The sequence below is a fragment of the Aquarana catesbeiana genome, linkage group LG06 (assembly GCF_042186555.1).
Source record: "Aquarana catesbeiana isolate 2022-GZ linkage group LG06, ASM4218655v1, whole genome shotgun sequence".
In the NCBI taxonomy this organism is placed as follows: Eukaryota; Metazoa; Chordata; class Amphibia; order Anura; family Ranidae; genus Aquarana; species Aquarana catesbeiana.
In genome coordinates, this window is record NC_133329.1 from 57829425 (window position 1) to 57852343 (window position 22919).

Sequence of the window (22919 nt, forward strand, 5' to 3'; positions counted from 1 at the left end):
AGAATACAGCCTTTGACTCCTGTGTCTCCTGCTTGTGTACAGGAGGAGCCTTTAAAGACCAGTTGGTAGGCCGCTGGATGGAAAGCCAAGTATAGTCCAGCAATCAGTTCAGCTTTTGGAAGCTGCGCTTTGTCAGCTTGGGGGATCCCTGGAACAGTTTATGGAGTGTATATAAGGATGATAGCTACACAAGTCTTGAAAAAGACCAGTAATGATTTCTCACAAGCAAGAGATCAAAAAGTACAGCCAACACATTTTCAAAGCGTTCACAAATGCTGCTTCATCAGGGCTTTCATCTGGTGATCAGAAAATTGGAGAGGATACTGGGCAGGTAATTGCAGAACACAAAGATTACAGTAATAGAAGTGAGATTTGCCTGTCAGCTTGTGAGAAACGTAATCTAGACTTGCGGCGCTCTCATCCTTCTATATACAAGCCTATGGGCAGACTGACCACTCCAGTACAAAAAAAATGACCGTGGGTAACGGACTATTCCCCATTATCATTGCACTTTGCACTGCTTTGTTGTATAAGCTCCACTGTGTCTTGATCTCTTTCTCTCTGCTGTCTCAAGTCGTGCACATTGAAGTGATTGAACAGGCTGTAGACGCGCTGTAGTCGCAGGGTTTGGCCAGGCAGCCACGTGACTCATTCTGAGGGCTTTGCGCACATAGGAATTTCAGATCTGAAGAGTCTCAAGAGTAACGGTAAAGTTTGAGTTGAATGTTACAGGGTAGTGCAGACTGTTGTTTTTGCATTGTACTTTGCTCGGTGTAACCTGTTCTATCCTTCTGTTTTTTGTGTTTGTCTGTGGGAATGAACTGGTAAAGTGAAGCTTTGGTCAAATGCTAAAAAGACATCTACGATGCAGCCAGACGCTTGCACTAATGCAGTTGCCTCATCCCGTAATATAGTTTTATTACCTGGCAATCCTGTAGATGGTTTTTCTACTTCCAGCAGCTAGTCCAGGGAAAGGCTCCTTTAGCACAGGTAAAAAAAGCCAAAAGGCCAGACCCCCCGTACACCACTGCAGCAGTAGCAAAGGTTGGAGGTGCTGCCCATTTTGTGCCCCCCTCATGCTGAATCACTCAAGGCGGCTGCCTTTTCTGCCTATTGCTCAGCGCTGACTCTAGTAAACCAAGCCATTCAGCAAAAGTGACGTTCGTATTAGTTGGGACAAACTATAGAACGCTGGCCTGCTTTTGTTGAAACGGTTAAAAGGTAGCTCCACTTTCGTGAATAAAAATAAATAATAATATAGACCGTGTACAGCACGCCCCCCCAGAAACATCATTTCCTGCTTGTATGATTGGCTCGCTGATTTTCCCAGAAGTCTGCACCAAGATACAAGTCAGATTTCAGGCATCCCCTGCAACAAAACTTTCATTTTTGGTGAGATACTCCCAATAGAAAATCACGTTTCTAAAGGGATGCAGAACCAGCAGCTTTCCTCATTAGGGCCCTGACTCCGTAGCAGCTGGTTGATAATTAGGAAACAACTCCCATTAGACTCACTCCACACAGAGGAACACACAGGGATTTCCTCAGAATACCAACAGGTAGGAATCTGCAACCAAGTTTAAAATCCTTGCAATGTACACAACCAGAGAGGGGAATGGTTTTTGTTTTTTTTCCTCAACAAAAGTGGAGTTGCGCTTTAACCCCCCCCCCAAAAAAAAAGTCACAAGGAGGCCGCATCAGTGTGAACCACCTACTTTAATTGCCTAGAAAGTATTAGCAGGGGTTGGCAACCCCTTTACTCTGAGGAAGTGGGGAAATAACAGATCTACTGGCAGGATCAATAAGATAATAAAACTGTTAAGGGGGACTCCGAAAAACAAAAACTACTGACATGTCCTTTCTTGTTTTGTCCAGAGTTCCACTTTAAAATGTGGTAACCTCCAGGCATGCATCCACAGTGCGATTGAGGCATGTCCAGAACAATGAAGCTTTATTAAAAAGCTGATATAATCAGTCTGCAGACCATCTTTTGCAATGGAGTCTTTATGGGGAGCATGGAGAGCCTCCATTCTGCTTGCACCCGACATGATGAAACCTTAGGACCGGCAACTTCTTCTGCCTTGCTCTTTGTAAATGCACAGCGCAGTAAGCCATGCATTCACTTGGTATATGTTGATTGCTGCCCATATACAAGCCATTTTGTTGATTTTAATACAGCAGAATGAGCCTTGTGTTGGTAATCGGCTGTTGCAGATCAACTTCTATAGCAGGTCAGATTTTGCTTGGCCTTCAGGCAGGTTGTACATGACAGGCCAGTGTAGCCATAAGGATGTTCTATGTATGCCTCCCTTTGTGGTCTTGTATGGTGACGTTGAGTACCGTTTCTTGGATAAGACCCCTCCACGGCTTGTACTGTCTGACACTAGCGCACTCGGTGACATCTAGTGGCTATTTGTGTGTAAAACCGCTCTCTATTATATCACTGCTTTTTGTTTTTGCTTTTACTTCTCTGTGTTTCATTAGGGCTTGTATAAGTATAACATGAAAGACAGCTGGGAGTAGCCCCTTAACCCTTTCTGTGCCTGAGACCAGCCTCCCGGAAACCACAAGCTCATAAAAGTAAAAAAAAAAAAAAAAACAGAACAAAACAAAACACCTTTTTTTGTGGTATTACACCTCTTTTTATTTTGATCTTAATAGTTGTGTATCTTTATTTTATTTTTTTTCTTTAATTTATTTTCTCCCCCTCGCACATTGTAAAAAAGTAAACCTGCTGACATTTCTGTGGTTTTTTTTTTTTTTGTTTTTGTTTTTTACCAACACAAAATATATATATTTATCTTTTTTAACCCCTTTGCTGACCTTGAGGGGAGCAGGCCTGGGAGGCAAAGGTGTTAAATCCTTATTTATTTAATGTTTTCCTAAATATATATATTTTACATCATTATTTTTCGTTCTAGTCCTTCTCCCCCCAATGTAATTGAGTCTTTTGTGTTTTTTTTTTTTTTTTTATTTGTGTGTTTTGTTTTTGTTTTGTTTTTGTTTTTTTTTTTCTTTTTTGTAATAAACATTTTGCTGGAAATTAAATCCATCCAGTTTGTGTCATTTCTTTACATTTTACACCATTTTGTCTTTTGTGTGTATTGAGGGAACCTGGGAGGGGGGAACAAAAAAAATGTAGGGTCTTCGGGGAATAAAAAAAGGCTGTGTCTGGGCAGGGAAATGGTTAATGGTGCAAAGGTCTACATTTTTGGTAAATTGACCAAGCAGCAATGCTCTGCAGACATTTAGCAAGGGACTTGCGCTTTGAGTTTGTCTTTTGCATTTTTTGATCTGTGTATTCCCACAGCATATTCATAGTAAATGCCAGCGGTACTTTCAGTTTAAAGCCCAACTCGGTGACAATTAAAAAATTCTTCCCTGCATTTTTTTTTTATTAGAAAGCAGCATTCTGCAGAGGAGGTCCCTTGTGCTCTGTGTGGAAGCAGTGGTCTCTCTGCAGGGATCTAACCCTACCCCCCCCCGCAAAGAGTTAGGGTTCTCCAGTCAGCAGGGAGCTTATAGGTCTAACTCAGCTGGGTGCATGGTGGACATCCTGTAGGTAGGCCAATGATTTCTTACATAGAGCAAGGGTCCTTCTCTACAGCTTGCTGGCAGGGAACAGGCTTTCCTATGCAGGCTGTGGCTGCTTTCTAAAAAAAAAAAAAAAAAAAAAAAAAAAGAAAAAACTAAGACTTTGCACACATTTTGCTTTTTTGCTTTGCTGGACTTGGCACTATATAAATCCTGTATAATATTTCCAAACAGTTTATGCAGTGCTTTACAATATAAAGTTAGACAGTACAGCAAACAATACAATTCAATCCAAGAGGGTTAGGGGGGCCCTGCTCCTGGGAGCTTACAATGGAACACATGAGCAAATTTAAACAAAAGTGTAAAGCACAATTCCAAGGGTAACCGAAACCCATCCCACCCCCCCACTAACACCAATGCTAATCTGTGCAAGATAGACTACCCTATGTTTAGCCCACTCTGGTCTGGTCACATGATCCGGCGCCCCTATGTTAGTCAGCGGCGGCTGCGGAGGGTGGAAAGTGACAACATATTGGCCATAGGAGCCTATGGGTGACGTCACTGCTCCCAGGCATAACCAGCCATTGTCAAATGCACTCTCCTCTCCCCTGCAGCTGCCACTGGCTGACAGAGGGGATCACATGACCAAACCGAAACGCACTGAAAATGGGTAAGTATATACATCTTTCTTACACAGGTTAGTCAGCATAGGTGTTAATAGGGTGGAAGGGGCATTAACAATAGTTTGCTTTAGCTTGGAATTCTACTTTTAATTGGATGTTAAGTCCTCATTCAGAGAGTGATTAGGCTGCGGCTAAACTCTGCCTCTGGAGGCAGCCGCACTACCTGCGTCCAGAGATGGTCGGAGGCCATAAATGTCTGTACCTACTGATATAGGCGGCTACATGTGAACAGGGTGGCGCCAGCCATTGGTTTGTAGAGGGTGAAAATCTTAACGGCGGCTGTGCATGGTGACAGAAGGTCCTCTGCCAGCAGAGAACCTAATCGCCCATCTGAATGAAATCCTAAAGGTCTGTCCACCTTGTTTGGTCATTGACTATGAACATGGAAAGAGGTGACTTTCTTCTCAGCCTTCCCTCAAAACGGATCATGGAATGGGTCAAGAATTGTACTGTTGATCAAAAAGCGTTATACTGCAGTGGCTGTTTTCAGGTTTTCAAGACAAAGTGATGCCTTTTTTTTTTTTTCTTGCAAGTCTGATGAAGGTGGTTGCAATATTAGTTGTCATCAAAGGTATTATTTATTCTTTTTATTACAGGTACTTATATAGTGCCATCAATTTACGCAGCGCTATATTATAGATATATAGATATATCTATATATATATAGATATATCTATATATCTATATATATATAGATATATCTATATATAGATATATCTATATATATATATATCTATATATAGATAGATATATATATATATATATATATATATATATATATATATATATATATATATATATATATATATATATATATCTCTATCAGTCCCTGTCCCCAAGAAGCTTGCAACCTAAGGTCCCTAACTCACATCTATACACATACTAGGTCCAATTTAGACAGGAACTAGTTAACCTACAAGCATGTCTTTGTAGTGTGGGAGGACACTGGAGTACCTGGAGGAAACCCTCACAGGGAAAACATGCAGACTCCAGGCAGGCAGTGCATTATTTTATTTTTTTTGCTTATTCTGGCCAACAGTACAATTCCTTATCCAGACCCCTCATGTACCTGCTGTACCTTATCAGCAAAGGGTTTTCATATATCAGTAATTATATACAGTTTTTGCATAGGCAAATACAGATCTACACTTGCCTTTCAAAGTACATTTGTAATGTAAATTTCCTTTTGAAGGCGTTCTATGGTCACAGCATACACTACTTTCATTTATAACATCAGCATTGTAATACCAAATACAGCCAATAGTTATCTTTTGACAATCCAATATAGGATTACTTGATAAATCTCCTTTCAGGTTGTGGGTGCTGCCTGTCCGCCATTGTTCCATCGAAATCGGCGACCCTTCAGATTAGGAAACGGAAGTGATGCTCCGTCAGCTGCGCATGCGTCCACTGCTACCAGGTTTGCTAATCTGACAGAACACCTGCAGTCGGAAGAACGTGGCAACTGACATCTTACTACACCCAGCTACGTTTTGAATCTCACAATAATTTTAGCTAAAAAAGTGAGCGTATATAAATAAATATAGTATGTTGACATCTGTGATGCTGTTTGGATGTTACGTTTTGAAGATGGATGCCAGAAAGGTGGCGGAGGCCATGTTGCCACACCCTGCACTGCTCATCGCTAAACCTTTAGGCTTTCAAAATGTAACATCCAAACAGCATCACAGATGTCAATACACTATATTTATATACGCTCACTTTATTGCTAAAATTACTGTGCAATTCAAGACGTAGCTGGGTGTATTAAGATGTCCGCTGCCTTCTTCTGACTGCAGGTGTTCTGTCAGATAATTAAACCTGGTAGCAGTGGGTGCATTGGCAGAGCTCACAGAATGTCACTTGCGTAACCTAATCTGAAGGGTCGCCGATTCTCACGGAACACTGGCAATCTTTTTCCACAACTTCCTGGACAACATGCTTTGCAGTTTATGACTACATATCCCATGGTACCTTGTTACCTGCAAGCAGTGATTCCTGTACTGGCTCCGCCTCCTGAAACTCTTCCTCTCAGCATCCCTGTAGTTCAGAAGGCAGACTCTGTGAAATGTGACACCACAGTGCTATTCACAGGGCATAGTAAATAATATGTGTCACAGAATTCAAGGAAGTAAATGTGTGTGTGTGTTTGTGTGGATCTTCGCAAAATAGGTTTACAAACTTCAAGATCGTTCAGATTAATAGGAGTAATCTAGAAATAATTTAAATACAATTAGAAAATGTATATAATTTAACATTTAGACTATAGATATGGTTTAATGTGAACTATAATAAATTCTAAACTTTTAAAAATAAACAACCTTGCTAGGGCCCATATTGCACATGTGATTCTGCTGATGGTGACAACTTGTCAGTGACAGGATCGCTATGAAGGGCAGGGCTGCCTGGATGAGTAAGGTGGGACTCTAATGTAGTGTATGAGCAACACTTCGATCATCCAGCCAGCGTTGGATTGTACTATGGCCAAGTATTTGCACTGTGCTTTTTAGGGATTGCCAGCAACAGGATTGGCATGTGTGTCGTAAGAGCAGACACAGCAAGATACATGCTGTTACCTTTTATTAGAAAAGATTCTTCTGTGGCCACCTCTCGATTTCCCTTTGTTACTGGGGCCTGACCTGCTGGCTAAGCTCTGTGATCAGCCATCATCCTCTCCAGTGAGGCATATTGGCTTAGCCATGAAGTCAAGTCCAGGTAACAGTGATATCAAGTCAGAGGGGCTCAACCTTTCTAACACAGAGAAATAATATTCTCAGAGAACATTACTTAAGAGTGATGATCAGTGGAAAGAATACTCCTTACTTTGGTGGTCAGTGTGAAGAATGCTCCTCATGGTTGTAGTCAGTGGGAAGAATTCTCTTCGTGTTGGTGGTCAGTGGGAAGAATTTCCCCTACATCAGTGGGAAGGTTAAAGTGGTGTTCCACAAATTATACTTTTTAAATAAAAATACCCCTATAATACACAAGCTTATTGTATTCTAGTAAAGTTAGTCTATAAACTAAGGTCTGTTTTGTTAGTTTATAGCAGTAGTTTATTTTATAAACTTACAACAGGCCGTGGCCATCTTAAGTGTGGCCATCTTAAGTGTGGGCATCTGAAGCCAGACTGTATTTCTTCCTGGATCTCATCCTTGCAGATCTCGCACATGCTCAGTGCAGCACAAGCAGTGTAATAGGTTTCAGGTCAGGTTTCCATAGCAACGGCAGTGTCAGAGGAAGTTGTCGCCCCTTCCCAGAAGGCATTGCAAACAGGAAATGATGCGATTGGCCGTGGCCAGGGAGGAGGAAGTTAAAAATGAATACAGCAGATATACAGTAGGTGCTGAGAAAAAAAATAAAAATATATCCAATTCGTTTACAGTGCACAGTTTAGTGAAGGATGCTGAGGAGTTTTAAAAGTGGATGGAACTCCACTTTAATATAAGTGTAATTATATTACCTGTCATTGCAATGGCATATTCTTCATTGGGGGAAAAAAAACACCCAATTTAACTGGCAGGCACCACCCTTCACTTTATCATGGCTGTGACATTAATCTGTCAAACTGTGGCAGAATGGGTGAGATCTCTCCACTGCAACCATAAACCTCTTCTTGATGAGAGCAGAGGTTTGTTGTCCATACAGATGTGCTGGAAGGCAGATGCTATTACCAAGGAGCACTTGGCATATGAGGGACCTACCCTTGATGTCATCAGAGATATCATAGTAGGCCAGAGTGTATACCTGCCGTAAGGAGTCCAAAGAAAGGTCGGCAGAGTCCCATCTTTATCTCTCATCTATCTCTAGAGCAGCGTTTCTCAACTCCAGTCCTCAAGGCGCCCCAACAGGTCATGTTTTCAGGATTTCCATTATTTTGCACAGGTGATTTGATCAGTTTCACTTCCTTAGTAATTACCACAGCCATTTCATCTGAGGGAAAGCCTGAAAACATGACCTGTTGGGGCGCCTTGAGGACTGGAGTTGAGAAACACTGCTCTAGAGCAACCCAAAGTCTGGTTTCAGGCAGCCCACAAGACTGGAAGAAAGAAACGTAAGCTCTCAATGAAGATTTCAGCATATGAGGACGTGCCCCTGCTTTTTTGAGTGGTGTTATAGTTATAAATTCTTTCTGGTCCTTGGGTTGTTTTTTTTTTTTTTTTTTTTTTTTTTTCTGGTGCAGGGAGCAATCCTTTAGATTATCAGGCTAATTTCTTGCCTCTGACACTCTCAGCCATGCACACTCTTCTTTTCTTTGCCACTGCAGAGATTAATGGACCTTCCCCCCTCCCACTTATACTCTACTCCAACTAGAGGCTCTGTCTCTTGTTCCTGTTGGTTTGAGCTCTGAAGTTGTGTTGCATCTAGCCACAGCTCTCTTCCTGTGAGAATTTTTTTTACCTTGGTGGCATGCAAGTTTATTATTGGTACCTGGTACATCTCAGTGTCATCCCTCTACATTGCCAGAGGGGACCCCCTGACCTGCCCTGGCTTCTGGAGCCAGCCTTGGCTGTCCTCCACCCTAACATGATTTTAAATCCTTACTGTCTCCCCAGCACACCCAGTACTTTTCAAGTGTGTGCTCCTATTTCCTAGTGCTTTTTCTTGGCATCGCCATTGTGGAACACCGTCCAGATCTTGCTTTGGCAAGTTTCAGTGTAGAAAATTGCCCATTGCCTGTGGATGATGTTAACCAGCATAAATGAGGGCAGGGGAATGGGGGGGGGGGGGGGGGGTCCACTGCATTGTTGCCCCACAGACAGGAAATTGCCCATCGCTCCTCTTGCATGAACAGTAGGAGTCAAGGGACTACCTTCTCAAAGGAACTTTCCTTTCTCTCCCTGCTGCTAGGTCCACCCTGGCTCCTATGCATCATCAGTACAGGTTTAGTTCCTGAGCAGACCTGTTTGCCTGCCTCAGCTTCCCCATCAGACTTGGCAAGGCTCTTTCCCTCCATCCCGGTGGATTCCTCTCATTGAAAAATTATCATCTCTGTGGCTGCCTTCTGGATCTCTAGAACAGGTGATTTCCTTCTCTATCATGGCATTCCTCTGTGGTCAGGTCTCTTGGTTCAGATACCGCTAGAGACCATCTAGGTATTACTGGGGTTGAATTACTAAAACTGGAGTGTGCAAAATCTGATGCAGCTCTGCATGGAAAACAATCAGCTTCCAGGTTGCATTGCCAAAGCTTAATTGAACAAGCTGAAGTTAGAAGCTGATTGGCTACCATGTACAGCTGCACCAGATTTTGTGCACTCCAGTTTTAGTAATTTAACCACAGTATTACCTAGATCAGTGGTTCTCAACTCCTGTCCTCAGCACCCACTAACAGGCCAGATTTTAAGTATTACCTTGGGGAGATGCGGACTAGAATACTGCAATCACTGAGCAGCAAATGATATAACCTGTGATGTATTTCAGTTATCTTGCAAACCTGGCCTGTTGGTGGGTCCTGAGGACCGGAGTTGAGAACCACTGACCTAGATGGTCTTTAGCGGTATCTGAACCAAGAGATCTGACCACAGAGGGATGCCACAATGGAGAAGGAATCGCCTGTTCTAGAAATTCTCTGTGGCTGCCTTCTCGATTTCTAGAACGGATGATTTCCTTCTCCATCATGACATACCTCTGTGGTCGGGTCTCTTGGTTCAGATACCACTAGAGACCATCTAGGTAATACTGGGGTTGAGTTACTAATATTGGAGAGTGCAAAATCTGGTGCAGCTCTGCATAGAAACCAATCAGCTTCCAGGTTGTATTGCCAAAGCTTAATTGAACAAGCTGAAGTTAGAAGCTACCATGCACAGCTGCACCAGATTTTGCACTCTCCAGTATTAGTAATTCAACCCCAGTATTACTTAGATGGTATATGAACCAAGAGACCTGACCACAGAGGGATGCCACAATAGAGAAGGAATCACCTGTTCTAGAAATACAGAAAGCAGCCACGGAGAATCTCAACCGCGGTTCGGTTGTAGCTTTCACAGGGCTTCCTTCCCCTCCTGGCAGCAAAATGCAACAGTAGGGAAGGAAAGAAAGGCAAACATACACACTTTTCTTATTTTTTTTTTTAGCAGCCCTGGTGGGTACCTACAATTTTTTTTTTTTTGGGGGGGGGGGAGGTTGTAAAATATTAAAAAAAAAAAAAAAATAAAGCAAAAATTAGAACACAAAATACCATCAACTTGTATATACCAACTTCAGGGTCCCCCCTACCATAGGCAAGAGACCTGTGACCAGTGAGACACTGTCCCCTTGTGGAACAATAGTACAAGGATAAACGGTAGGAGCCAAACCCCCCCCACCCCCACCAGAGACAAAAGTACTGGGAAACATACAATAAGGTACATAAATGTGTGTAATAAGGACAATATTAAACATTCTTGAAATGCGGGTTATCCCCACTCAGTTGAGTAAACAAAGTAATACTTAAAGAACAAAAAAAAGGGAATATACTCCATGCATTTATAGTAGAATACTATTTGAGCAGAATCATTCATTCAGAAACTGTATCAGTGGAGGAGAATCCTCCGCCCCACACTGTATTAAACTTAGTGCAAGCACCCCTACTTGAGTAGGTGGCTTTGTATACAGGTACTACTTTGCTCACTAGCGATTTCCATGCTGCTAAGGTCGGTGCTGATGTTTTCTTCCATGGTAATATGATTAGTGTCCTGGCATAGAATAGTAACAGTGTAAGGAGAGCATGTATTGCTTTCGTAGTGGCAAGAGAATCGACCAATCTTCATAGATAAGCTTCTATAGGCAGGGGGACAGAGATGTTGGTTATTGAGGGTAATACAGGCCAGAACCTCCTGCCAGAAAGGTCTAATAACTGGATGCTCCCAAAATATATGTGTGAAATCCACAGCGGGCATGGAACAATGCCAGCAAAGGGAGGACTAAGCCCTGAATATCTTGGCTAGTCTGGTTGGTGTAAAATAGACCCTGTGTAAAAATGTATTAAGCAGTCTCTGGTAGAGACCAATCTATCAAAAGGGGCCTCCCAAACATCCTAATAATCTCGATCTGATCCAGGAGCCACATCCTCCCAACCATCATCACAATTATTTCGATCCAAACCAACAACACTTAAAGCGGAAGTAAACCCACCTATTGTTTTCATCCAAGGAAGCTGCCATCTTGGCCTCTGTTCAATCTTCAACTGCCATAATGCTGAACATGTGATCGGTTATGACACCAGCCATTGGATGGTTTGACAGTTTGGTTGAGAGCATAGTCAATGTGACAGCATGCTGGGAATGTAATGGTTTCTTTTTAAACTATTAAATCAATGGGTTTACTTCCGCTTTAAGTACTGGACACTGCCTATATAGAAGACTTCCACTTCTCTAAGCTTGCTGTCAAGCTTCAATGGATTGTGTTGACAGGCTTTTGTTGGCTGTGGGAATGCAAAACCTGCTTGAAGCAAATCAACTGCAGGTCAGATGCACCTGTCAATCACATTTTGAATGATCCATGAGCATTTTTAACTGATGCTTTTGATATAGGCCTTTAAACTGCAAGGAATGGGTACTATGATACCAAGATCAATCATACAATTTTCCAAAAAACAAGATGCTTTTCCTATTACATATAGGACCCACTTAGTTCTCATTTTTAAAAATTAATATGGAAGTGATCCAGGAAATAGATCCAATGCTGTTGTTGGGTTAGAGAAAAAATTTCCTTGGGGCATGTAATGCCTTGTTTCCACTGAGCGGATCAGTTCGGTACGGTACGGTATTTTGAGTGTTTCCATTATGAAAGCGGTCCATACAACCGAACCGCACCATTCTGGGTCCTGCTTCAGATGTGGGGCCATAGAAAATGGTACGGTTCGGTTAGGGCGGAGCTACGATACATTCCACTGATTGGCGGACGTGTGACGCCATGCTGGGCATTTTTTCTAAACCCACGTATGGCCCCTGGTGGTCCGACTTGCAGTGGAAACGCTCACCTGAATAGGCCGGACCATTCTAGGCCTTCCAAACTGTACCGAACCGATCCGCTCAGTGGAAACCAGGCATAAGTTGCATTTCTCTGTGGACCAGAACTGCTAGAGTCTGAGTAGTTATACCTAATTGACCAGTGTCTTGTTCTCAAATATTTAGTTGTGTAACTATGACCTGTGTGTGGCAGGTGCAATTGACATTCTCTTCTGTCCTTGTTTTCCTCTTCTCTTTGCTCCCTATCCCTTTTCCATGTGTCCACTTTTCCCTCTACACACACCTACACCTCCCCTTCCCTTTTATCTCCAGTCCAAGGAGCTGCAGATCAAGCGACAATTCCAGGACACCTGTAAGATCCAGACCAGGCAGTACAAGGCCCTCCGCAACCACCTGCTGGAGACCACGCCCAAGAGCGAGCACAAGAGCATCCTGAAGAGGCTGAAGGATGAGCAGACCCGCAAGCTGGCTATCCTGGCTGAGCAGTATGACCACAGCATTAATGAGATGCTTTCCACCCAGGCAGTACGTATCGTCTTTTGCATGATGTCCTCCTGATCACTAATTTCTTATAGTATGTGTATCCCAAGACATTGTCTTTCTGTATCCAGAAAGTAAAGATGTAAGTATCTATACCAGCCTTTTGCAACCTTTTTACCCCAAGGAACCCAATAAATAATTTCTAGGTCTAAGGCATAGGTGCTCAACCTGTGGCCCTCCAGTTGTTGTGGAACTACAAATCCCATCATTCCTCTGCCTTTGGCAGTCATGCTTGTAACTGAGCAGCTTGCAATGCCTCATGGGACTTGTAGTTCAGCAACAGCTGGAGGGCCACAGGTTGGGCACCCATGGTCTAAGGGAACCCCTAAACCAGGCTATCATTAGGATTACAGTGGTAGTGAGAATGCCACCCTTCCAGACACCTAAATAGATCATTGGTGTCATGCTCCTGGCTCTTTCAAATGGTGTTGCCCTAGAAATATGCAGGCACCATTTAAATGGGGAAGGTAAATGAGCCTCAGCTCAAGGAACCCCTAAAAACCTCTGGAGGATCCCTGGTTGAGAATGGCTGATCTATTTCATCGAGCAGTTTTATCTTCCACATGAACATAGCAGACTTAATCTGCTGTCCAATTGTGTCATATACAGTCACATTAAAGGACAGCTGTTCCTTGCTTACAACTTTCGCTCAATCCACCTACCCCTAAGCTTACCTAAAGTCCATCTACACTTACCCCAGCCACAGGGTGGCATCGCTGCTGAACATTGTCACTGCAAAACAAGCAGTGGAGTCACACTTAAAGGAAGTCAAAAATAACATCTACTGGTAGGATCAACAGGTAATACAACTATAATACAGGGGAACTCAGACAAAAAAAAACAAACTAAAAATTGCTGTGGTAATGGTGGTGAAAGACTTCAGACTTTCAGATTTTGCCCATGGTTCCGCTTTTAGGAAACCCTTACTAAAGAGAAACACAAAGGCTGTTACTACTGGTTTCTCATTCTGAAAAGTATGCTGATATAAGGACTTTAATACTGCCAATTCTGGACAGTATACTTATTCCAGGTCAGTGATGCAGATCAAAAGTTACGTCTAATTAAAGGCAGATTTTTTTTTTTAAGCTTTGGATAGTGGAGACGGATTAAGACAGCTGTCAGATTCCTACCCCCCACCCCCTTTTTTCTGTCGTCATTGAGAGTGAAAGTGAAAGAAAATTCTCCAATTTTCAGCTGTGACCAGAACAGGAATAGAGGGGAAATCTTTGAATGGTGACAACCAGGCATTTCCTCTCAATTCCACTTTTTTCTGTTATAACCCTCCCTTATTCTATCCAGAATAAATAGTAAAAGTTTGCATTTAGTTCTTTTAAGACTTCACTCAAGACTCATGGTTGTTTTGGGTCAGAAAATATTGTAGCTAGTGACAGCAAGCAACTAGCATTTTTTAAATGGAGGTCAGCAATGGCAGACCCCCCCCCCCCTCCTTATTTCCTCTCAGTACAAGTCTCTAATACTAAGGTGAACAGTTTTGTAAGCAAATCTAAACCCAAAAACAAAATTGTAATGTGTTGCAGCTTAGCAAACCTTAGATGTGTTGGCTGCATCAGTTTTCTTCTTTTTCGGGCTTATCCCTTTTTTCATCTGGTAATCCTGCAAATAACACATTTCCTGATTCTTTGGGGTTGATTTACTAAAACTGGAGAGACCAAAATCTGGTTCAGCTCTGCATAGAAACCAATCCGCTCCCAGTTTTTTTTTTTTCGTCAAAGCTTAATTGAATAAGCTGAAGTTAGAAGCTGATCGGCTACTGTGCACAGCTGCACCACATTCTGAGTGCTCAAGTTGTTTTAGTAAATCTTTGTGTCTAAACTCACATTCGCTGAATGGAGGAACCCATGGTTGTCGCCCAGACTGGACTTCACACGTTTGCCTTTGTTGTTCTTCTTCCTAGTTATCACAGGGGATGAGGTGATTAGTAGTTTACTCTAATAAGATCACATGGTTTATACTCCTTAGCACACTGAAAGTAAACAGGACACTACATTTCATCAGAGTTCAGGAAGTTTAATTAAGATGCTGTTCCTCTCGCTGGCATAAACTTCCTTCTGAAACTTCAAGCAGAAAACCACAGTACAGATCTACCTGGTATTTGCTTAAATGAATCCATTTAATCACAGTCAGAATTCCTGAGCCCTGAAGAAGAAAGGGGCAGTCTGGCTCCAGAAACGCGTATGCTTTTTTTTTTTTCTCTCCCATGAACCAGTTTTTTCATTAAAAACGTTGAACTCGTTTGAAGCTCTCCTTGGACTATATATATGGCTGTTGGATAGTTAGGCCTGCTTGTAAATGTGAAGAAAAATGTAAAGGCTTGTGAAATTACCTGTTGGGTTATTTAGAATGTTACTGAATTGTATTTCTTTGCTAGTTGCGGCTGGACGAAACACAGGAGGCAGAGTACCAGGAGCTGCGGATTCAACTTCAGAAAGAGCTGGAACTTCTGAACGCCTATCAGAGCAAGATCAAGATTCACACGGAGGCACAGCATGAGCGAGAGATCAAAGAACTGGAGCAGCGGGTGTCCATCCGGCGGGCCCTGCTGGAGCAGAGGGTGAGGCTTGTCCCTGGGCATGGGGAAGATTGTCAGTGTTTTATTTTTAATTTTTTTTTTTAATTCTGGGTATTTACTGCTGTTTCTACAGATAGAAGAGGAGATGTTGGCACTGCAGAGCGAACGCTCGGAACGCATCCGAAGCCTTCTAGAACGCCAAGCTCGGGAGATTGAAGCGTTTGACTCTGAAAGCATGCGGCTGGGGTTCAGCAACATGGCACTCACTGGCATTCCTGCTGAGGCGTTCAACCAGGGCTACCCAGCCCCTCCTCCAGGCTGGCCTTCTCGCCCTGTGCCCCGCAGCGGCTCACACTGGAGTCATGGTGTACAAAACACAGGGGCTCCCCAGCTTTGGCGCCAACCGACACTACTCGCACCTCCGTCGTCCTCGTGGGGTCTGCACCCGTCGGGCTCCTCCTCTTCTTCTGCCATGCCTTCCTCCTCCTCTTCTTCTTCCTCCTCCGCCTCGCCATCGTCTTCGTCCTCCAGCGGCCGGGCCGGCCTCCTGTTGCTCCGTAATAGCCCCCAGCCCCTGAGGAGAGGACCCACTGGTGGCCCATCTGAGTCGGGATTGAGCCGAAGCACCAGTGTCACTTCCCAGCTCTCTAATGGCTCCCACCTATCCTATTCCTGAGCCTTTCACTTATTGCCCCATCCTGCCCGCGCTAGGTTGAAGCCTCTGACCCTTGCCATTAACCTGTGCTTCTGTCCATATGACTTTTCCTCTCCAACCCCAAACCTATTATCCTAATCAGTTATCTCTTTGCCCCTTCCATGTTTTCTTCACTTTCAAAACTTTATTTAAATTCCATTTGTTACAAAACACCACTCCTCTTTACCCTGCTGGCGCCGGGCGAAGCCCCATGTACATAAAACTTTAACTCCACCCCTCCCTAATTATTGGTTCATATTTTTGTTGGTTAAGACCCTTGAACTGCCCAAGTATTTCACCCCATCTGTGGTAGAAGATCACACAGCTTGTTTTTCTAGCACTTTATTGGGTAAAATGCCTACATATATTTTTGGGTTTTTTTAGTCCCTTTTATTATATGTTCAGTCGCTGTATCATTTTAATGATGTTGTCACTGGGTTTTTTTTTTTTTTTTTTTTTGAGGGGTGGTTGTGAGTCTGTGTGTGCCGCAAGTGTGCGAGAGATTGGGCGCGTGTTATAATTCTCTTTTTTTTAAATAGATAAGATTAAAAAAAATGTAATAAAAAGACAACTATTAAGGAATGTATTAAAACAATAAAAAAAAAAACTACTCAATATCCCCTTGGGGGGCGTCTCAGGCCAAGAGCCTAGAGTTTGTTTTTTTTTGTTTTTTTTTTTTGGCATTTTTTTTATTTTATTTTTTTGGAAGAGAGTATGAAGCAGGATGGAAGAACTTTGTGTCCCCCTGCTGACCTGGTGGCTGTAAAGATTTCAGAGACTTTACATGAAAAAAATGTTGGAAATTAAAGGATTAAACTGGAATGGAAACTTGCCTCTGTGTCATGAAACTCATGGGGGGGAGGCGGTATGGACTTTGTTGCTAGGAATAAACTGTACTTCAAAGCTGGCCTGTTGGAGGAACCGGTGAAACAGAACTCCAAGCAAAAAAACAAATCCAATTTTATACCCTATATGTAGTTTTCTCTTATACCTGCAAGTATCCTCTGGAATTGGAGAGAGTCCAGAGAAGGTTGACAAAGCTAAAATGGACTGGAGGACCTCAGTTACGAGGAACGACTACAAACAGCAAACATGTTCTCCCTGGAGAAGAAATGCTTGAGAGTTGATATGATGGCGATATACAAATACCTCAATGGTGATTTTTTTTTTTAGCACAGGGATTAAACTATTAAGTTTCAGGTAGCTTAAGAAGACACGTGGCCACTCGTTGAATTTAGAGGGGAAGCAGTTCGACTTTAAACTGTGTAGGGGGCTGTTTACTGTTAGAGCGGTATGTGCAACTCCCTTCCACAAGCGGTGCCGTCAACGGAAAGTGTTGATAGTGTCAAAAAAACTCTTAGCTGGGCATCTCGGCAAACACAATTTACAGGGATATAGGAAATGATATTGACGTAAATCACAACTACATTTCCCATGATGCTCCACTACACTGCAGAGTGCCAGAGCATCCTGGGAAATGTAATTCCAAAACATCTGGGGTGCCAAGGTTCACCATCACTGAACTATATGGACTGGTGTCTTTATTCAACCTTACCAATAGAGATGGGCTCCGGCGTGTTTGGGATCCTAGTCCCAACTCACCTGCCCGTTCCCGCCAGGAAGCCGACACTGCACACCGCTAATCACAGGCAGTGAGAGACTTCCCGGTATGCAGATGCGCTGACCGGGAAATGTCTCACCACTTGTGATTAGCAGTGTGCAGTGTCTGCTCCCTGGCGGGATCGGGTAGGTGGGTTGGGACTAGGATCCCGAACAAACCCTATGTACACAGTTTAAAGCTGAACTTCAGACAAATAAGACACAAATGAATGCAACTATTGCTTTCTTGTCCACTGTCAGGTTATATAGCTGCCTACAGGAGGACTGAACACTATCAAACAAAATAATTGTAGGGCAGCATAGGACAGTGTTTCTCAACTCCAGTCCTCAAGGCGCCCCAGTAGTTCATGTTTTCAGGATTTCCCTCGGATGAAACGGCTGTGGTAATTACTAAGGCAGTGAAACTGATCAAATCAACTTTGCAAAATAATGGAGAGCCTGAAAACATGACCTGTTGGGGGAGCGCCTTGAGGACTGGAGTTGAGAAACACTGGCATAGGATAACCCTACCTACTACCAGCCTGCCTCAGAGTGTCCTCTGAAAATGAATGTATTTAGCTTTCAGGGAAAAATCTAACCAGTTCATTTTTACTAGCCTTTTTTGTTTTTCTCTTCAGTCAAGATTCCCCACTACATTGTTTCTTGAGCTGGACTCTATAATGGCAGCTATTTGAATTAGCCATCCACAGCCTAGCTTTGGCGTGCTATACCCAGACCCCTGCTGGTTTGGATATCCTGGGCTAGACAGGACATTTCCTTCAGACTCTGGGTACTGCAATCTGACACTTTCTAGACCCAGTTCTGGTAATAAATTAGCCATGTAGTATTTTTCCAGGTCCAGAGCCGTTGGCATCGCCTCTGCACTTGCCCTGTGTATAAAGACTCTGTGAGTGGGCCAATCACGCTGAGCACTGGAAGCTATTTCCAATACTAGGTGCCTTTGAATATTCAGTAGAGGGCATTGTTGTCTTCAAGTATTATTATTTTAAACAATAAAAGTTTTTTTGGAATATTGAAGAAAGTAGTTACATCCTTGAGCCCAAGTCTTGCTGGTGGGCTCTGCCCTTCACCCCATTCTAGCTGTGACCTCAAATGGTCAAACTGAAGTAGAATGAGTTAAATATCCTAATAGGGATCTCAATAGCAGCAGCGGGACTTTTTCTCATAGAACGTGTGGAACAGATGGCTGGAGCCCTATGCTTCAGCAGTGATGGCCTTCTAAAACCATCCAGGCTTGTGTCCTGTATAGACATGTTAAGGTGTTGGAAGGTAGATGTTGTATCCAACGAGCACATGACTTGTTTGGTCTTCTAGGGACATCATCTCTTCGGTCATACCCTTGACATTATTAGGAATATCACTTGAGGCCAAAGTGTTCTTTTGCTGCAGTGTAAGAAATTTAAGGAAAGCTCAGCTTAGTTTCCTCTCCCTCTCGTCTACTTACTTTTGAAGATAATACAACTAAATCCTGTAAGCCTGGTTTTTCAGCCGATCAGCAAAAAAACCTGCTAATCCTTCTGAGAATCCACAGCATTAAGGTGTGCCCCCACTTTTCCACGTGGGAGGATTCTTGTGGACATTTGGGTAGCTTGACTAGATATTCAGGTGCAGAGAGCACCCCTTCAAATTTACAAATGCATCCCTTGTCTCTGGCGCTCTTCATCTAATCAGCATCTACTTTCTTCTGCCACTGCATAGATTAGAGGACCCATCTCTGCTTCCTCGAGTTTCCTGAACGCCGAGATTCCAGCTTAGCCCATGTTTCAGGTTGACCTCTGTGTCCCATCTTTGCCACTGTTCTATTCTACCAAAGTGATTGGAGGTCTCTCTTGTGACATAAAGGCTATCAGTTGAGTTGCATCTTGATAAAGCGCGGTCTTACCCCATAGGGTCCTGACGCGCTTACAAACACAGATACTAGGGCCAATTTTTTTTTTCATAGACAGGAACTGATTTACCTACCGGCATGTCTTTGGAGTGTGGAGGGGGGCCAGGGTGCCCGGAGGAGGCCCACGCAGGCACAGGGAGAACATGCAAACTCCAAGCAGATGGTGTCATGGCTAGGATTTGAACCAGCGACTCTATTACTGCTAGGTGAGCGTGCTAACCACTGGTGGATCCACCACCACTGTCCCTCCCAGGACCAGTACCAGCCCCAACAGGCCTCTGATCCCACACACCCAGACTTATTCTAACCCCTGTAGACCTAATGTTCTTCAGGGTGTTGATTCTGGTTCTGCCCTAGTGTGTCTTCTCATGGAATGCTTATTGTGGGACACTCAGACAACCTCCTGTGGAGAGATCAGTCATTGCAGGCCCTATTTGACAACACCTCCCTGATTGACCTCAAGCATCCAAGATTTGTCTGGATCTTGCTTCATCTGAAAGTGGCACTGGTAACTTTGTTTAGTTATTTCTGATTCGTTTAAATATGTTACTATTGTAATTCGGATACATCCGAATTGCGTTTTGGAACGAAACAAACCGCTCATGTCTACAGGGTTTAGGCCCTTCTTCCTTTACTGTTTTTGCAGGCTCATGGAGAAGGCCCTTCTATGGCACTTTACTGTTGCTTTTAACTAAGTGCATTTTCTTTGTCATCCTGTTAGGACTTCTGTCTGTTACTCCATGGATCCCGATGGTTTGATGGATCTGGAGAGGCAGGAATGCCTGTTATCCTTTGGCTCTGTAAGGCGTCAGGATAGGCACGTTATTTAAGACAAGTTCTACCTTGGTGTTACCCCTGGGGCAACTTCTGAAGATCAGTGGGAGTTGAGCTTGGTTCTTGGCTCTATCAGATCTGCATTGCTCTACATAATTCGGTGAGGAGATCTACTTCTATTCCTTGCCTATCCCTTGCATTCGAAGATCTAACATATCTTCCTTATTGACCATGCTGACTCTGAGGTATCAAACTTTGGTTCTCTAAGAGGGTACAGGGACCATCGGTCACACCTTGGAGTTAGCTCTAAATCATCCATTCGCAGGATTCTTTTTGTGCTGCCCTTGCTCTGGTGAGGTGGATGCCTGCTCTGGACATGTTACCAGTCATGTACCCTCTTCTACTTGGTCCTAGGGTTTAAGGAAACTGAGGCTGATAGTCCTCTTTAGGAAGACACTGTATTTCTTACACCAGGAGATCATATTCAGTTCATCTGTCCTATCCCAGTCCTTGGAGGTGTCCCTTCTCTGTGTTACTCATACTGAGGCTGCGAGTCCTTCTTGTTGGGAAACTGTTCTATTCCATTCACTAGTTGGCTCAAGTAGGTCAGTTCCATGTTGTGGGCCCATGTTTAGGGGTTCCCCCCACAGTGCGTCTCCTCATTAGTGTGAGTATTGCTGGTTTTCTGCCATCAGGCTCAGTACCTGTTCTATCACTATCTGGCCTTGCTCTCTTGCTCCCACATTGGGCGTTCGACCTCTTCTGGTGCCAGCTGCAGCTGTTAGTCTTCTATGCAGCTTTTGAGCTAAAAACCGTCCCCAGTTCTTGTTCACATTGGATCTATTCCTGGTTGTTTGCAGTTACCCACCCCTCAGTTGGACTGCATCCTGACAGTATATCGTTCAGTGCATCCATTAAAGCGGAGTTCTAGTCGTTTTTATGTTTATTAAAAGTCAGCAGCTACAAAAAGTGGAGCTGCTGACTTTTATTAAACACACACTCACCTGTCCCGGGATCCAGAAATGCGGCCGCCCGAACCCTCAGCTCTCTCCCTCGTCTGTCCCCGGCTCTGGTATTGCAAGTGTGGGCACCTGACTGTGACAGCTTGGGGCCTCACAGCTGGGTGTGCACGGCGCCTCCTCAATGGCTGTGACGTGTCCCAGAAGATTGCAGGGAGGAAGGGGGAGAGAAGAACTTATGCTCGAGCCGCTTAGACGGCCCGAGCGCAAGTGGGAGCAGGTACCTGTCAAAACCAGGTACCCGCTCCCCCCACCCCCAAAAAAAAAAAATGACAAGCCGAATGTGGATAGAAGGAGGTGAGGAGTCCTTAAAGCGGAACTTCCACTTTTGGGTGGAACTCCGCTTTAATGGATGAGAAAGAAAATAGTATTTTTGGACCTACTGTTCAATCCTTTTCTTCGAGTCCATGGAAGGACCTTGTTTGTTGTTGTCCAGTCTTCCTGTAAGTATGTCTTCCTTTGTCCCTCAAAGGACTCTAATAAAAGTATTTTACAGTGAGTACAAAAATCCTATTTTTATTATTACATTTATGTTGTAAATTCAAGCAGTGCAAAAAAAACTGAATTTGACCTGATATCAGTTGCTTGCATTCCCAATACAGAAAAGCCCAGACTGAAGAAGGAAGGAGCAACGTAGAGAGCCAATCAATTGTGCTGAGGTAGTCACGTGCTAGCAAGGAACATTCTGAAGGATTTAGAGCAGGGGTATGCAATTAGTGGACCTCCAGCTGTTGCAAAACTACGAGTCCCATCATGCTTCTGCCTCTGGGTGTCATGCCTGTGGCTGTCAGAATCTCGCTATGCCTCATGGGACTTGTAGTTCTGCAACAGCTGGAGGTCCGCTAATTGCATATCCCTGGTTTAGAGCAGGGGTCTCAAACTGGCGGCCCTCCAGCTGTTTTGCGAAAACTACAAGTCCCATGAGGCATTGCAAGGCTGACAGTTACAAGCATGACTCCCTCAGGCAGAGGCATGATGGGACTTGTAGTTTCACAAACATCTGGCGCACCACCAGCTTGAGACCCCTGGAGTAGAGGGATGAGCTAATCAGCGTGCTGCTTTTCTTTTCACTGCCCTGCTGATGAGGGACAAGATCTGCAAACGTTACTTAAGTGCAGCAGAAGAAAAAAAAAAAAAAAAAAAATCTGGTTTCCTACCCTGCCAGACAGGGCTGTGTAAATCTCAGGACTGGATAGACTGAAATGAAAAATCTCGTGGCTTGTAAAACGGCTCCCGTATATGTATCCCATCTATATATTTAGCTGTTTGCCCGGAGTTCAGCTTTAACACCCCAGCATGAAGTCTGATGCATACCAATAAGCTAATTGGCCGCTGAGGCTTTACATTCCGAGTCATCTTTCCTCTGCCAGCCTGTGATTGGACAGTGACTGAGCAAATGATAATGTCCATGTGTGCTATCCTCTTATATATGTTTGTTGAGCTGGGTATACACATACTGACGGTTCAGCAGGAACCGGTGTTCTGCCGAGAAAGTTCCGCTCGGCGGATTAGTTCCCCCCTCTACTGCGCATGCGCAGTAGAAGCCGGCGGAAATAGCCGAAGCGGAACAGCTGAAAATCAGCTGTACACGGCGCCTGTAAGAGGGCCCCTCGTGGGCTTGCTTCGCTCGCCACGCTTCGGGCACGGCCTCGCTGCGCTCGGCACTTTTAGATTCCCCCTCTAGGTCCA

The 22919-nt window shown here is 43.8% G+C and overlaps 1 protein-coding gene across 1 annotated transcript in view; it reads left to right on the forward strand.

Annotated features, from left to right (window-relative positions):
* TAOK2 (TAO kinase 2) overlaps window positions 1-16757 on the forward strand; it is an 87950-nt gene extending 71193 nt beyond the window's left edge. The window contains exons 18-20 of the mRNA XM_073635968.1: window positions 12478-12690; window positions 15095-15277; window positions 15369-16757. Coding sequence (XP_073492069.1) covers window positions 12478-12690; window positions 15095-15277; window positions 15369-15911 — 939 coding nt within the window. The 3' untranslated portion in view covers window positions 15912-16757. The remainder of the gene's footprint in view (window positions 1-12477; window positions 12691-15094; window positions 15278-15368) is intronic.
* Window positions 16758-22919: the final 6162 nt, after the last annotated feature.